General features: G+C 36.2%; 1 protein-coding gene across 5 annotated transcripts in view; it reads left to right on the forward strand.

Annotated features, from left to right (window-relative positions):
* Positions 1-16,706, forward strand: part of LOC107675353 (syntaxin-binding protein 5-like) — a 164,212-nt gene that overhangs the window by 109,127 nt on the left and 38,379 nt on the right. For all 5 annotated transcript variants that reach the window (XM_016469651.1, XM_016469653.1, XM_016469652.1 and 2 more), the window contains exons 6-15: positions 3,763-3,826; positions 5,232-5,315; positions 7,318-7,441; positions 8,152-8,227; positions 9,760-9,917; positions 11,903-11,975; positions 13,252-13,399; positions 13,565-13,632; positions 15,330-15,370; positions 16,289-16,506. In XM_016469651.1, the coding sequence (XP_016325137.1) occupies positions 3,763-3,826; positions 5,232-5,315; positions 7,318-7,441; positions 8,152-8,227; positions 9,760-9,917; positions 11,903-11,975; positions 13,252-13,399; positions 13,565-13,632; positions 15,330-15,370; positions 16,289-16,506 (1,054 nt within the window). The remainder of the gene's footprint in view (positions 1-3,762; positions 3,827-5,231; positions 5,316-7,317; positions 7,442-8,151; positions 8,228-9,759; positions 9,918-11,902; positions 11,976-13,251; positions 13,400-13,564; positions 13,633-15,329; positions 15,371-16,288; positions 16,507-16,706) is intronic.

Consider the following 16,706-nt stretch of genomic DNA (forward strand, 5'->3'; position numbering starts at 1 on the left):
GTGTTTTTTGAACATTAAAGCATGTCAACATATTCTGTTACACCAAATACACAAAATAATGATCTTTAAAATAGCATCATATGACCCCTTTAATATAAATTATAATAATATAAATATATAAGTTATAATAAATTATTATAAAATAAATAAATAAATAAAGTCATTTTTACAGAGCTCTAAATCTTACTGGTATAAAATGAAGAATTATGAAGAGGAGGCTTTACAAGAGGATAAAGCACTGAGTCAAGAAAAGAGCCATTGCAGAAATGGAGTTATTATGATGGACAGGCCATCGTCTGGTGGAGTTGAAGGTCAGTCGATTATGAGAACTGGTGTGGATCGAAGCAGCCTGTGTGAGAAACAAGCAGTAGACAAAGGGACTTCAGCTGAAGGACTACTGAAGTGAATGAGGTGTTTGAGAAGGTATTTGTGCTGTGAGCCGATGTGATAAAACAGCACTGAAAAACTGCCTGCTAGATTAGATGTGCTGTATATGCACCTTATATACACCTCATTTGATATCTGCACTGACACCATGATTTCATTTGCTGAATACCTCTTCATTGCTTAATTTTAAAATGAAGAATCATGGTCGACAAAATCTCGTTTTGTTTTTTTTTTCAAAAAGAGCTGCAACAAAATTCAAGTCTAATAATTAATGAAAAGAATCACAGCTGCATTTTTGCTTTCAACATGAAAGTAGCACTTCAAAAGATTCTACCAGACTTTGTTTTGCTTTGAGCCCAGGCAGCTGAATTTTCTAAGAAAATCATGCATTTTAGTTGACAAGCATGGTGCTTTTTTAGCATTTGATCTAGGGATTCGAAAGAGTTCATAGTTTGGCTGGTTAGTGTGGTTCATTTAGCCACATCATGTTGGGGTGCGGGGTGCTTCTTTCTCCTTTGATGGCCATTTAAAAGTAGCTGTCTATTCTGATTTTCTTTCTTTTTTAACAGCTAAGAATAATTGGAACTGCCATGGGAATGGGAATGTAAAGTTTTATAAACCTCCTTGGTATGAGTTTACATTACAAGAGTGGAGCGGGCATAAAATTTAGGTCACATACTAGCTTGTGCACTTGTCCTCTTGTTACCTTATTTTGCTCAAGGTAACCGAATCTCTTGAAGCCTCAGCAGCACTGATACAAGTGTGATGAGTTGACAAATGTATCTTATGCTTTCTGCAGGGGTCATGTGATGACTCTGTTTCTCATGGCCATTCATTTTTTTTTTATATTTATTTTCTTCTACATAGCGATTGATTAGTTGGCTAAATGAGTTTCTTTTCTGCTATGGTGCTAGAATTATATATATAACTATATGGCTGGAGGCATTATGGGATATTTTGGTTTTTGTCGGCCAAGCATCTCTGGAGAAGGCACTTATTTAGGAGGCACAGTGGCAGTCCTGCTTTACTTGGTGCCCTAGGCGAGAAAAGACGTATATATGTGTCTTAAATTCAATATATGTGTGAAACATGTCAGTCGCATGGTACAGTTTTCATTTAGTGTTCCAAAGTTCAAATCCCAACCTAATATATAATTTTTTTAATAATCCAAGCACAATTGCAACTTGAACTTGACAAATCACCATGTACTGTATTCTTGTTGTATGAAAAAGAGCAGCTTTGACATTTTAATAATAACTCCATGAAGTCCGTGGGATCTGTGAAGTTTTTGAGTGACAGTGAGGGTGCGTAGACAATGACAGAATCTCTAGTAGGCCTATAAAGCAAATGATGTGTGGAAGGTGCAGCTAGATGAACACCTTTAATAAGCAACTTTTTAACTTTTGTTCTACAGTAATAGTTTTAAATTTAATTCATATTTAGGACAAAGTCACATCTTAAATGTAAAAAAAAAAAAAAGAAAAATATTTTTTTTTTAAAACAATTTTATTTTTGTCTTTTGGACAAGATCTCTCTGTGGTCATTAAAAATCCCATGGCACTTCTCATAAAAGAGTAGGGGTGTAACCCCGGTGTCCTGACCAAATTGCCCCCCTGGCCTTTGTCAATCATGGCCTCCTAATAATTCCCTACCACTTGATTGGCTCTATCTCTCTCTCTCCTCTCCACCTGTAGCTAATGTGTGTGGTGAGCGCACTGGTGCCGTTGTCCTGTGCTGCCGTCGCATCATCCAAGTGGATGCTGCACACTGGTGGTGGTTGAGGAGAGACCCCCCCACATGATTGTAAAGCACTTTGGGTGTACAACAATACACAATAAAGCGCTATATAAATGCATCATTCATTCATTCATTCAAGATGACTCCAAGTGTGTTATTTTAGAACAGTGGTTCTCAATTCTAGTCCTCGCGACCCCCCGCTCTGCACATTTAGTATGTATCTCTTATCACTTCAGATGTTTGTTCTATTCGACCATAAGTGCCCTGCAAAGTGAACTTCACAGGATATCCCACCATGATTCCAGTTTGAAGGGAGCATATATGTTCCATTCAGAGGGCATTAAAGTGTGCGAGACGTGAATTTAAATTGTATTTATTTACAGAGGTATATTATGTCACACTTCACATTTCAGTTACAGTTACAGTTTTGTCTGTGTGTGAAGACGTTGCAGATCGTGGTGTAGCGCAAATCCGTAAATGAATATTCTGAAGTAAAGTAAACTTCAGCGGATTTCCTGTGCTCAGGGAATAGGGAGCAATGAACACTGTGTAGGGACCCTGTCAATCTGAACACAGTTCATGCATGGAAACACCAGGGCTCATGAACTGCAACCATTTCATTTTGATTACGTCTTTGTCAGGTCTAAAAGAAGCTGATTTATTTAGCATAAAGTTTTTGTATTATGTTATATTTTTGATGTTAGTGGTGCTAAAAATGCATCATAAAAAGTGTATCATTGTTATTTGTGTGTGGAGTGTGTTATGGTATGGAGTGTTGAAGACCAGATGTGATGGGCCGTTGTGTGCCAGAAAGTCCAGGGCCACATTTTAGTCCCACTGGGGGTCGGTCTGAATGGGAATGACGTGCGTGTGTGTGTGTGTGTGTGTGTGTGTGTGTGTGTGTGTCTGTATAAAACTCTTTTGTATCCTCCTCACTCTCACCTTCACTTTACTATTTTTCTATCTCTCTTGTACTTGGCACATCCTCACACAATACCAGGGAAGTCATTTCACTGGAGGCTGTCAGAGCACATTTTCTGACCTGTCGCTCTTTGCCTTTGAAATACTGCTGAAAAGAAGACCTTGATGTGTCCAATTTTGGACATTTCAGACATTTCTAGCATTTACCATTAACCTGTTGTCTGACAAAAGTCGTCTTCTTCTTAATTTAATCTATTAATTGATTACATTTTTTGTTCAGTTTAATGTTGCTATACAACAATTTTCTGTTATGGCTAAAATGAATAGATTACTGCAAAACCAGAGACATGATCATTAGTGCATTGACTTCAGTATTATTATTCCCCCATGGAATGATGTGATGGACATAATGTTTCAGCCTTGATGTATTTCCTGTTGAAACAGGATGTTTGTGCTCAGCGTATCCAAAGGATCTCATCAATTTTAGAATCAGCCAATATAAGTTAGCTTAAGACACATTGCTAAACCACAAAGAGAAATACTTTTTATATGTGTGTATCTGTTGAACGTTTATTTTGTCAGCTTTTATGAGTATGTATGCCTATAGATTACCTCAGAGCTAACAGACATGAACTATAACCCGCAAGCACAGAGAATGTGTCATTTCCATCGTCCTGTTATCTTTTGAAGGAATTTTTCTTTTTCTCTTTTCCCCAGATCAACAAAGACACATCCAGGTCCCGTTGTTCATCTGAGTGACAGTCCAAAAGATGAGGGAAAGGTGAGGAATGCATTTCTCCTTTTTCTCATTTTTCACTAGAATCAAGAGCTCAAAACATTTTAGAAAGATAAGAACTATTGAGCACAAATAGCTTTACCGCTATGAATAAAATAAATAAATAAATATTCCTTAGTGTGACTGCTGGAGTTCGTTATAAAAGGTACTTTGCATGCGTTGGCACAGTTCTGATTCATTAACACTCATCAGGATACACACACACGCACGCATACACTTGTTATGTGACCTGATGTTCACCCCAACTACTGGTGTTAACATCTTGTATTGAGGATGCATACTAAAAACATCTCTCTCACTCTCACAAACACACACATTCACATTCATTTAAAGGAATAGTTCAGCCAAAAAAAAAAAAAAAATTGTCATCATGTACTTACCTTCATTTTGTTTCAACGCTGTATGTTGAGATGTTAGGCAGAAAGTCTGAATTGTTATTTTATGCACAATGGAAATGCATAGTGATTTATACTTCCAAGTTTTCATGCACTGTATTTTAAGTCTTCAGTAGGTCTTTTGGAGCTTGACAGTATAATTCACCATCCAATTGTCATCCAGTTTTGTATGGAAAAGAACAGCTTGGACATTCTGCCTAACATTTTCTTTTGTGTTTCCTGGAATAAAGAACGTTATATACAGGGTAGAATAACATGGAGGTGAGTGATGAAATGTTCATTTTTGGGTAACTATCTCCAGCAGGAGGCATGGCATTTTGTAGTGGGTACCGTGAGGTCATCTTCCAGGAAAATAATCAGGCAGGATTGCTGTGGTTACATGCTGTTGTGGTCACAGCAGGTTAGATGCATTATGGGAACTTATACGGACGGGTTTAAGGGACCAATAATGGTTTGGAAAAGAAGACAAAACAGAAAATATCATGTAGCACAGACAAAGGTAATGACAGTCCAATGTCTATTTAATTTGAATTTGAATTAAAGGAATAACTGTTAAAATGTGATGAAATAGCAGTTTAGTACATTTCTTTTCCTTTCATTCCAATTCAAATTCCAATTCAACTTCCTGAAGTGTGTGGCCAGTTCAGTTCAAATCCACCCACATGATCTGAATGGGAGCCAGTGCTTAAATTCAGAATTTTTGCCCAACATCTGTGACAGAGAGAAGATTCCCAGGATGAAGAATGGTACTGTTTTGATCAGCGCTTGCTCCATCATGTACAGTTAAATAATAAATGTGCCCAATCACCGGTGTGTCTGTTTTGTTCTGAACCAAAACAGCCAAAAGGCGTTTGAATTTTGTAACACACACTCTTACCTCTGCTTCCACTATTTATTGCCGTTCTGTTGAGATTTATAGACTCTTGTATCTCTCTCTCTCTCTCTCTCTCTCTCTCTCTCTCTCTCTCTCTCTCTCTCCTGTGTGTGTTCCTCAGTTGCTGATAGGTTTTGAGAGTGGTACAATAGTAATGTGGGACCTGAGGGCCAAAAGAACTGACTTCAGGATACACTATGATGAGGTGAGTCTTAAATGTTTGTCATTTACACTTCCTTACAAAGGTAACATGCATTTTTTGCATAAAGCTACTTATATATTATAATATATACACCATTTTTTAACAGTTTGGGGGCACTATACAGTATATATATATACAGTATATATATATATATATATATATATATGTGGAAAGACATCAACAATACAGCATGGAAATAAAATGTCACGTAGCTTTTAATTTACCTCAGCAGGTCGTCAGTGTCCACAGCTCGTTAGTTCTCTAGAGAAATTAAGTCTAGAGAGGAGCATTTTGCGAAATATTATACCTTTGTTTTTTGTCTCTGTGTGGGTGCACAGTCTCTATGTGTGTGCGAGCATTGCTGACCTGAAAGTTCTGGTTTTATCATCTTGTTATAATCCAGCCCTCAGCCAAAAACAAGACAAACAAAAATAAATTGGAGAACGAGCAAAAAAACTAGGCTATGACGTCTTTCTCGCTCTCCATTGTCCAAGTAAATTTACTTTTGGTACGAAAAACTTGGCTCATCTGCTCATTTTTTTTCCCACACTGTTGCTGATTTACAACAACACTGAACACAAGTCACTTTTCTGATTTAATTTCCCTCCTTGTGCCATGTGGATGTGTTTAGCATAATCACTGCTTGGCACACAACTTTATCTTTCTTCTGAAAGGGGAACTGCGTCCTGCAGCCAGCTGCTCGCATTCATTCTTCTAAAACATGTTTCAATCACAGCGCCCCTTGGCTTACAGCAGCACACACAAAACCTTCCAAAAACTCGCCATTTTCTCCTTCCAACCCTTTACTGCGGGTTTCAATTCGTTGACTGCGCCCTCTGATCATCTGTCAGCGCCGCCTGTACAGAGGCACCATCGCTCTGCAAGCGTTTGTCAGAGTGGGTAAATGGAAATGTCTAGGGGTCTGCTAATTGCTGCTTTAGATGCCCGTCTGGTATGCACAAAAAAAACATACTTTTAATAGAAAGGACTTTGAGCGAGAGAGAGAGGGAAGAAGAGAGAAACTGGGAGCAAAAAGACAGGATGGAATGAGAAGCACGACACAAATGGATGAGATTGTTAGTGTTGAAAGAAATAGGAATAGATTTGGAAAGGCACAAAACCCTTTACCCCGCATTAATTTCTACAAATAGACTGAACACAGAACAACCACTATCATGTTTGACTAACCACCTTTAGATTCAATTTCATCTGATTTCATGGTGTGCCTTTTTGAATAATATAGAACATCAGCATCAAACACTTTAAACTGTTTTCATACACGCTACTAACAAACATCAAATAAATCTTGACGCTGATATCATTTCACTGATATCATTTACTGTGTGACATTATTGAGTAGATGAGTGGAAATCAGGCTGCTTTGATGGTGGAGTAATTACTGATATCGGATTATTGACTCTCAGATGGATGAAGGTCTGAGAGAGAGAGAGAGAGAGAGAGAGAGAGAGAGTCTTTCACAAGCAGGAACTATTAGTCATGTCTTCAGTTCTCTGATTTCTCTAATTTCCGGAGCCAAATTGACGATGCACACATGTGACAGCATCTCTGATTTTTTTTGTTTTCTCTCATCCTCTCTGTCTTCTTTCCCCTTGCTTGTTTTATTTATTTATTTATTGTTCTCTTAGATTCACCAAAGTTGCATTTATCGAAAATACGCTAATACAGCAATAGTGTGATATTTTATTACAATTTACATTAATTCTTCTTGTTTATATATAGCAATTATTACTCTGATCTTACCTAGTCAAAGCTGCCTTGACACATTGAGCTATGGTGCCTATGCCAGTTCAAATCCAGCTTGCAATAGCTGGGTCACGTTCATTCTCTTTTCTTCCTCATTTCCTATCCTCTGCTGCATTGTGGCACAAAAATGGCCAAACAAATTAACATTATGAAACAAATGAACTGTTTTATGATCTGGTCATCATTTAAAATGTTTACTGATGCAGTCCTGATCGCTTCTCTTCTGGTGTCTCTCTGTCAGGCTATTCACTCAGTAAGTTGGCATCATGAGGGGCGGCAGTTCATGTGCAGTCATTCTGACGGCAGTCTGAGCATGTGGAACCTGAGAAACACAGCCAAACCTTTTCAAGTCACCTTCCCTCATGGTGAGTACACGCATAATGTATATAATTTTTTCACATATTAATAATAATTAGTGCAAAACTTTTTTTTTTTTCAACTTAATTTAATTTAAAGGAAAAAATATTGCGGGAATATCATCCTTATACTCTAAATTAGGACATAGCCTTTTATTGTTTTCATATAAAGCTATTTATATTTACACCAGACTAACCTTAACCCACACCCAAACGAATCTTTAAAATATTTTCAATTGTACAATAAAAAAAAACATATATACAGTGGGTACGGAAAGTATTCAGACCCCCTTAAATTTTTCACTACTAACTTCTGGAGCTAAATTTGACCCCAAAGTATAGCTAAGTAAACCCACACACACAGTTAAAGACCCTTTCAGCCATGACTCACCATCTATTAGTGAAATCTGATTCTGACGTAGTCGGCAAACACACCAGGTGTGTTCATTATGGAGGATGATTCAGTGTGTGGGTTCACAGTGTGTGTGTGTGTGTGTGTGTGTGTGTGCAAGTTTGATTTGACAGGAATAAGTGATTCACTCTCAATCTTTGCCGCTATGTTTGGGGTCCTGGCCTTGAGTTCAGTGGTTATATAAAGATGAACACGCTCACACTGGGAAAAGTGGTTTCTTAATCAGAAAGTTCTGGACATAAATGTAAGAAAGGTTCAGGTGAAAATATGAGAACTTGCTATTTTGTCTCTTTGTTTTTTTTTTCAGGCAAGACTCAGAGAGATGGTAGAAAAGAGTCATGTAAACCCATTCTCAAGGTCGAATACAAGACCTCCAGAAACAGGTAAGAGAACACACAAAAATCCCAAACATACCTATAAACAGCTGATCAGTTTTGGGAAATGCAGTCTTGAGTGTTGTGGATGCATTTAATCCTCCTATTTGCTTGCGACAGATGTGTCCAAGTTCCACTCGAGATCCATTACTGCTGTTTTATCTTGTCACAAAACAATTAAAGTTTACTGCCTGTTTTTATGAAGCCTGTTTTACGTGGGAGATGAGCAGCAAAACATAATTTGAAGAAACTTCCATCTTTCATTGCTTTTTTTTTTTGTGCCTTTTTTCCCCTATGCTGTGTTCAGATAAGTGGTCATGAGTGACCACCTCAGTTTTAATTATATTTTAGATTACCTTGGCTGTAATATTGTTTTCCTCCTTTTGTTTTCTCCTATTTACATAGAGAGTATTTCAGGGTTGTGAGGAAGACTTTAAAGTGTCCCTATTATGCCATTTTTAAGGTTCCTAATGTTGTTTTGGGAGTCTCCTACAACAGGTTTACATGCATGCAAGGTCAAAAATCGCTTTAGTTTTCTCAAAATATGCATTTAATATCACCTTATTTTCCAGTGATTCTCAAACGATTTGTTTGAAGCAGTTCTAAGATTTAGTCTCTCTAAACCCCTCCTTACCATGAGCCTACTCTGCTCTGATTGGTCAGATGGCCCAGTCTGTTGTGATTGGTCTACCACGTACAGTGAGTGTTAGAAACGATACACCATAGATCCATATTTTGAACGCTCAATAGAAAATATAAACATCTATTATTTATCATGCTTACAGGTTATGATTCAGTGGAGCCAGCCGGTCCAAATAAACTGGCTACTGAGCCATTTTTCAAGAGCAATCGTTTTGTGAATCCTGCATTGAACTCCCCGAGATTAGAGAAGCAGTCATCAGTAAAATGACGGGAACACAAAAAAAGATTGGGATTGTACTGCTGTGGTACAGTGAAAAAAAAAAGAATTTTAACCACTGATTCTTTGCAGCCTCATCTTTTGGATGTGAAAATAAAACAAATTTACTTTCACAGTGTAGGACACAGCGTCTTCTCAACATGATGTTAACCACACAAACAAACTACAGTGAGTCAAGTTAATTACGGCCGGCCAACGTAGAAAATAGGCAGGCATTATGCAAATATGTCACCCCAAAACGTATAGCCGTCACGGAAGTGGTATTCGAATTACTGACGACTCGTTTCAGCTGTTCAGAGCCAATTCTTTCTTTTGGGAGACAATATCTTTACAATATCAAAGTTTACAACTTTGCAGATAATTTTCATTCACATGCAGCTACATTACACACTGCATGAAAGGCAATATTCGAAATGGCATAATAGGGGCATTTTAAATTGAAACCATGCATTCCTATAGTATCAATGTATTGAAGGGACATTTAACGTCAAAGCGAGGTTGTTTTGTATGGCATAAAACTCGCTTTCCAATAAGACAGAATCTTTTGGTTCTTGACATGATATCAGACAGACAACTATGGTTTTTCATTTAACACTCTTTTTTTTTATTTTCCGTCTTCCAGTAGTGAAGCATTTGTTGTCTTCTCCGGGGGTCTTTCATATGATAAGGCAGGCCGTAGACCCACCCTAACCATCATGCATGGCAAAGCCATCACAGTGTTAGAGATGGACTATCCAATAGTGGACTTCCTAGTGCTCTGTGAGACGCCCTATCTCAACGGTGAGTGTACTGAACAGAGGTCAGTCCTGTCTCCTGCTCTCTTCCATATCATTAGTGTTGTTTTTGGTGGGACATTTAATTGGATTGAGTGAAATCAAGTTTTCGTTCTTTTTCTCATTGTAGACCCAATCATTAACAGAGAGTGGAGAGGAGATTAATTTTAAGTGAATCAGTTAATTTGTTCAGACAGTTCATAATGGTTCAGTTCAAAACAACTGATTCATTTGAATCATCACTAAAGGAGAGTTCCAAGAAGTGCATGTTCTACATTTGAAGTCTTTCTTATTTTGAAATTAAATATTTATTTAGTTAAATAATTATAAAATTTTCTGTATTATTAAGTTTGACAAATTAGGGTGTTGTATTGGTATTTAATCTATTTTTATATATTTGTTTCAGTTTGATGTCGTCACTTTAAATAAGATCCTGGTTGTATTTGTGCTACATGAAAATAATAATAATAAAAATAAAGACAATATTACATGATTTTTTTGGTAACACTTTACAATAAGGTTCCATTAGTTAATGTTAGTTAACATACTAACTTACACGAATGAACAATGAACAATACATTTATTACAGTATTTATTAATGTTTGTTAATGTTAGTTAATTAAAATGAACCTTATTGTAAAGTGTTACCTTTTTTTATCTTATGGTTCTAACATGTTCCTCAACTGATTGTTTTATCACTTACAATTCTCCCTTACAATTCAGTGATTTTATCAAGTACAAGATTTTATCAAGTACAACTCAAAATTTTGGTGTCAGTAAGATTTAAAAAAAATAAATTAATACTTAAGGAGGCATTAAATTGATCAATGGTGACATTAAATAAATGTGTAATGTTATAGAAGATTTACATTTCTTTTGAACTTTCTATTCATCATTGAATTCTGAAAAGGGTAGCATGGTTTCCAGAAAAATATTAAGCAACTATTTTCAGTATTGATATTAATAAGAAATAAGAAAAAAAAACAGCTTTGCTATTATGGGAGTAAATTACATTTTAAAACACATTTAAACAGACAACAGGTATTTTTAAATTGTAAAATTGCATAATATTACTGAATTTTTGATCAAATACATTCAGCCTTGGTAAGTATAAAAGACAGAAAAAAAATCTCATCTAACCAAACATTTGAATGGTAGTGTAAATGCATTGTGAATCAATTACATAAAATCTTCAGAAACAACCAACTGAAAGGAGCAATTAATTTGTGAATCTGACATCAGTAAGGCGTGATGCGAATTGATTCTGAATGGTTTGAGAAGTGACAGCTTCGGCTCTGTTCAGTCAAGGGGTGTATCTCTATATCTGTCTTTTTCTCTTGAGAAAAGCAGAAACAGACAAAGCCCTGTCATGCACATGTACACACATGCACAAAATTTGTTACCCAGAATGTAAAAAAGAGACGGCAAACATCCAGCAAATGTGAAGATATCAACTGTTACCCATTTTTCCCTTTCTCCCTCTCAACTCTCTGCTTGTTCGTTCATTCTTACCAGTGCATATACAGCACAGTACGTGGCCCTGCATCTTCATGACCTATGGTTTTCATGAAAAGAGAATAATGGATTTTTTATTTGAACACTAAATCAATCTTCTACTGGTCAGACAAACACTACTCATTATTTGAACATTTCTGCTCAAATAAACACAGAAATGTTTTTTGGGGGGGGATGTACCACCCAAAAATGAAAATTTGGTCATCATGTATTCACCCTCATGTCACTCCAAACCTGTATGACTTTGTTCTGTGCAACATAAATATTCATAATATATTAATCTTCAAAATGTTTGGAAAATTATTTTGTATTTGAAAAAGTATTTTGTCCATGCAATGAAATTGCAAAGGGGTCCAATGTTGTAGTTTCATATGTCTCCTTTAAATGAAATAATATCCATAAATCTATGTTTTTGTGCTCACCTTGTTTTGAGTTCATAGATGGTTATTGGTTGAGATGTTGTGTTTTTGTTGACAGAGGTCCAAGAGCCGTATGCGGTGGTGGTTCTGCTGGAAAAAGATTTTGTTGTGGTCGATCTAACCCAGAGCAAGTGAGCAATCTCTTCTTCAGTATCTATTTCTCTTTCCGCTGTCATACTCACACACGTTATGCCATGTGTGTGTGGCTGAATGATGTTACTCAATGTGATGCACTCCAACAGCACCTCACATTAGTACTTCCACCAGAGGCAACATCGCTCAACACCCAGTAAATTGTGTGTGTTACTTTTGTAGATGCTTTGTGGAAAAGGGTTTAAATCTGAGTGTGTGTGTATGTGTGTGTGTGTGTGTATTTATTTGTTAAGAGTAAATATCATTGGATTTGCCACTCATAAACATCCATCAAATGAATCATTATAAAGAACCAGAGCTAAGGTCAGCCTGACACTCACACACACACACACCAACTGGCCGTTCGTCACTCTTTTAAGTATTACTCCTGCCATAGAGACTTTGTCAGTTTGACATCAGATGTTTTCTTTGCTTTAAGGCCATTTCTTCACAAGGGCACAGCGAAAGAACAAACAAACTGCTGCACCCAAACCCTCTCAGAACCAAACAGTCATCCATACATTTAAACTTGATTTTTAAAGTGTACTTTAGTTTAGTTTTACCTTCTTTAAAAATGTTATATAGTTAAATAAGGTTATATTATATAGTAAAAGCAATGAGCCACTAAAGGCTGCAATGTACTGTATGTTGCAATGATTTTACTACAGGCACTCTTAAAAACATGGTAAAATCACACACAACCTTGAGCTTATTACTGTTGTATCAACAATTGCAATATGATAAAGACACTAACACTTACATTTATTAAGAATAAAAATAACACTAGCACTTACAATTTATTATTATTATCATTATCATCATTATTATTACATTCTTAATTATTATTAATTCTTCTGATGGATAATATCATTCAGTTGCATAAATGTAGGCCAGTGGCATCAATACAAGTACCCGTGGGTATCAGTACCTGGTAGCCCACTTAGAGTCGCCCACAGAGCACATTCTATAAATAGCCTTGTTTTTTTTATCATAATAATGCTCATTCTTAAGTGTTTCAAACATGTAGTCTTCTAGCCCTTTTATCCATTCAGGTCGCTCTCACTTACAGTAAGAATGGAGACCCCCTGTTTATGGTCACCTGTAGCAACATAATGCACTTTAATACAGAGTTCAGTTGATGTACGGTCACAGATGTGTGTGTGTGTATATAGGCTATTTTATGAAAATTTGAATGTGACTCTTGCAGTCGGAGTTGAGTCAAAATCGTCTGTTTTATAAATGCCTGTTATTTATTTAGAAGTCTCTCTCCTGTAGTTTTCCTATCTTTGAGAACCCCTACCCCATGGACATCCATGAGTCTCCAGTCACGTGCACGGCTTACTTTGCCAACTGTCCCCCCGACATCATACCCATGCTTTACTCCATAGGAGCTAAACACAAAAAGACCGGCTACAGCCACAAGGTTTGTCAAAGTTCTTAGCTAATCTAAAAACTTTCTGGAGTTTCTCGATGACCCAAATTGCAGCCTTTCATTTGAAATGCTTAGTCAGTGTAACTTATCATCTATTTTTCATGGCAGTTGAGTGTTTTAGAAACAGTTTTTATCTGTTTGTGTGTTTGTGTTCAGGAGTGGCCGGTCAGTGGTGGCACATGGACAGTCGGTTCACAGACATATCCAGAGATTATCATCACAGGGTAAGTGAATTTGTGTGCGCTTTATGTTATCAACCTTCAACTGTTGCTAAAAGCTTTATAATACTGTAAAAAGCTTTACGGTATTATATGCTTGAAGCTTCATGCAAGTTCGTGTTCAAGTTTGGGGTTGGTAAAATGTTTAAATGTTTTTGAATGAAGTTCAAAAACTTACCAAGGTCCAAAATACAGTAAAAAATTAAAATTAAAAATAAAATAAGAAAACAGTCATATTGTGAAATTTAAAGTAACTGCTTTCTATTTGAATATATTTTAAAATGTAATTTGTTCCTGTGATGGCAAAGCAGAATTTTAAGCCATTACTTTGGTCTTCACATGATCATTCAGAATTCATTCTAAAATGCTGATTTGGTGCTGAAGAAACTTTTTTTTTAATTATTATTATCAATGAGGAAAACAAAAAGTTGTGCTGCTTAATATTTTTGTGGAAAACTTGATATATTTTGTTTAGGATTCTTTGATGAAAAAAAAAGTTCAAAAGAACAATTTATTTTAAATAGATTTTGAACTTTAATGTATGTTATTTAACAAACCAATGTGCGATTTTCTGTTCATTACATATTATATTTACATGAATTTGGCTCAGGCATTGGAAGAATTAGATAGCTTTTTTAGCATTTCATATAAACGTCAGGTTGAGTAAAATGTGTGATTTTTTGTACAAAACTGAATACGTGGATGACGCAGCTGTCCCAGAGCAACACACTTCATTTTCTCACTTGGATGTTTGTGCATTTATCGCATTTATCCTTGTACCTGTCAATACTCATAGCAGTATTGACAGGTACAAGGAAACATATTGGGAATGAAAACTGAATGTCACTGAATTGCCAGTTCTCCACTGAATGATGTTTAGATATAATACATTAATGGGTGTTTCTTCAAATATGTGCACCTTTGACCCTGTGAACTTTTACAAAATACACTCTCTTAAACTAACTTTTAAACTAACTTTCCACGCTTTTTCTAGTCTATTTCATGGATCTACCAACAGTGTCCAACATACATGTATCACAGACGGATTTTTGTCATGTATATTACAGTATCATTTACACCATGTCACATGATGTTGTTATGATTTCCTATGTTTATGTAATCTAAAGTCTTCTTGTGAATAAAATTAGTAAAATGCTTCTTATGAATGAAATTAGTAAAACAATTGTATTATTAGTTTAAAAAAAAAATAATAAAAGAATTTGAAAGCATAAAGTTTGTCTTGGACTTAAGTATCTTCAGAAGGGTTGTTGTGCAGGTATTAAAAAAACAAAAAACAGCCCACACTATAGGTGATGCTGCCTACCTAAAATAGTTTCATGACCCTGCCTCAAAAAAGTTAAACTTTCCGCCCACATGTGGAGGTCATTTATAGTATTTTTATTTGCTTGAAAACTCTGGATTGATTTTGTTTTTGTTCCGAAGCATGCATTGATTCCGTTTGTTTTCACTTGAAGTCAGTGATGTCTAAAATGTGCCCTTCTGCTTGGCTCTCATTGGTAAATGTATTGCACTTCTCCGCTTTAATTCAATAGCACTATTGACCCTGCGTGTTGTTCTCTCTGCCTCTTTTTCCCTCCTGTTTCCATAGCTGTCATCGCTTGCTTTCTCTTAAGCTGTGTAACGCACACATTCAGTTGCTCATACGATCGCTTTTTGTCCTTCCTCTTTGTTGTCCCCCTCAGACATGCAGACGGATCAATAAAGTTTTGGGATGCCACAGCGAGTAAGTGTCTACGCTTTGACAAGCTTGTTCCCCCTTTCAGCCTCATGCTGTTTCCGTCTCACTCTTTCTTACCACTGCCTCGTTTTGGATGAACAACCTCCATTGATGCTTTGCCATATGATTCCTCATTTCTCATTTAATTCTTTACTACTCAGACCAAACAATATATGACCAAAGTGGACATTCAAATACCAAATATGTGCTGGTTTCACAACCATGGGCATTACTTAAAGGAATATTCTGGGTTCAGTGCAAGTTAAGCTCACCCAACAGCATTTGTGGCATAATGTTGATTACCACAAAAATAATTGATTTATTCCTTGTTTTCTATTAAAAAAATGGTGAGGAACTTACAGTGGAAGTAAATTTAAGAATTTAAAATTAGAAATGTTAAGTTTACTTGAATTCTTGTTTTAAAACGTTTTGTTATTTCAGATGTAAAGCTGTTTGAAATCTGCATGAAATCAAAATTGACACTTTACTTTGTTATTGCTAGTCTGTAGGTGAAAATTAATCTGTGCAAGTTAATACAGAAAAAAAAAAGTTTGTCTTGGTAATTTTTAATGAAAATCTGAAAATTTGTGTTCCTTCTCTGATGACGTCAGTTATTCTTGTAGAATTAGAACAATTATTAAATTATTAATAATTAATTTATTCTTAATTTTATTGCTTTTGGTGTGACCAGGCTAGGCTAACAGTAACATATATATATATATATATTTATTTATTTATTTTCTTAAAGTAGACACTAATCCAGTGGTAAACATCATTATGCCACTGTTAAGTGTAGTCAATTGAGCTTAACTTGTAATAAACACAGAATATTTCCTTTAAAGCACTGTTTCTGTTTAAATACGTTGTTCATCACATTCAGTATGTAATAAGATGTGATGTGGTGATAACCTCCATCTCTGTCAGTCACACTGCAGATGTTGTATAAGCTCAAGACGTCAAAGGTGTTTGAGAAGCCTAAGAGTGGAGATGTGGGACGCAGCGCTGAGCTTGTGGAGGAAGACCCCTACGCTGTTCAGATGATCAGCTGGTGCCCGCAGAGCCGTATCTTTTGTGTAGTCGGCATCAGCGCCCACGTCATCCTGTACCGCTTCAGCAAACATGACGCCAACACCACCATCACGGTGAGTTGAGAAAACAAGTGTGCTCTTAAAGTGATAGTTCACCCAAGAATTCTATCAACATTTACTCACTCGCACTTCCAAACCTGTATGGCCTTTCTGTCTTCTGTGGAAAACAAAAGTAGATATTTTGAAGAATATTGTGTCCATACAATTAAGGTCAATGGGTTTCAAAACAACAGTGGACATCGTTGACTTTTATT

The sequence above is a fragment of the Sinocyclocheilus anshuiensis genome, unplaced genomic scaffold (genome assembly GCF_001515605.1).
Source record: "Sinocyclocheilus anshuiensis isolate Anshui unplaced genomic scaffold, SAMN03320099.WGS_v1.1 scaffold656, whole genome shotgun sequence".
Classification (NCBI taxonomy): domain Eukaryota; kingdom Metazoa; phylum Chordata; class Actinopteri; order Cypriniformes; family Cyprinidae; genus Sinocyclocheilus; species Sinocyclocheilus anshuiensis.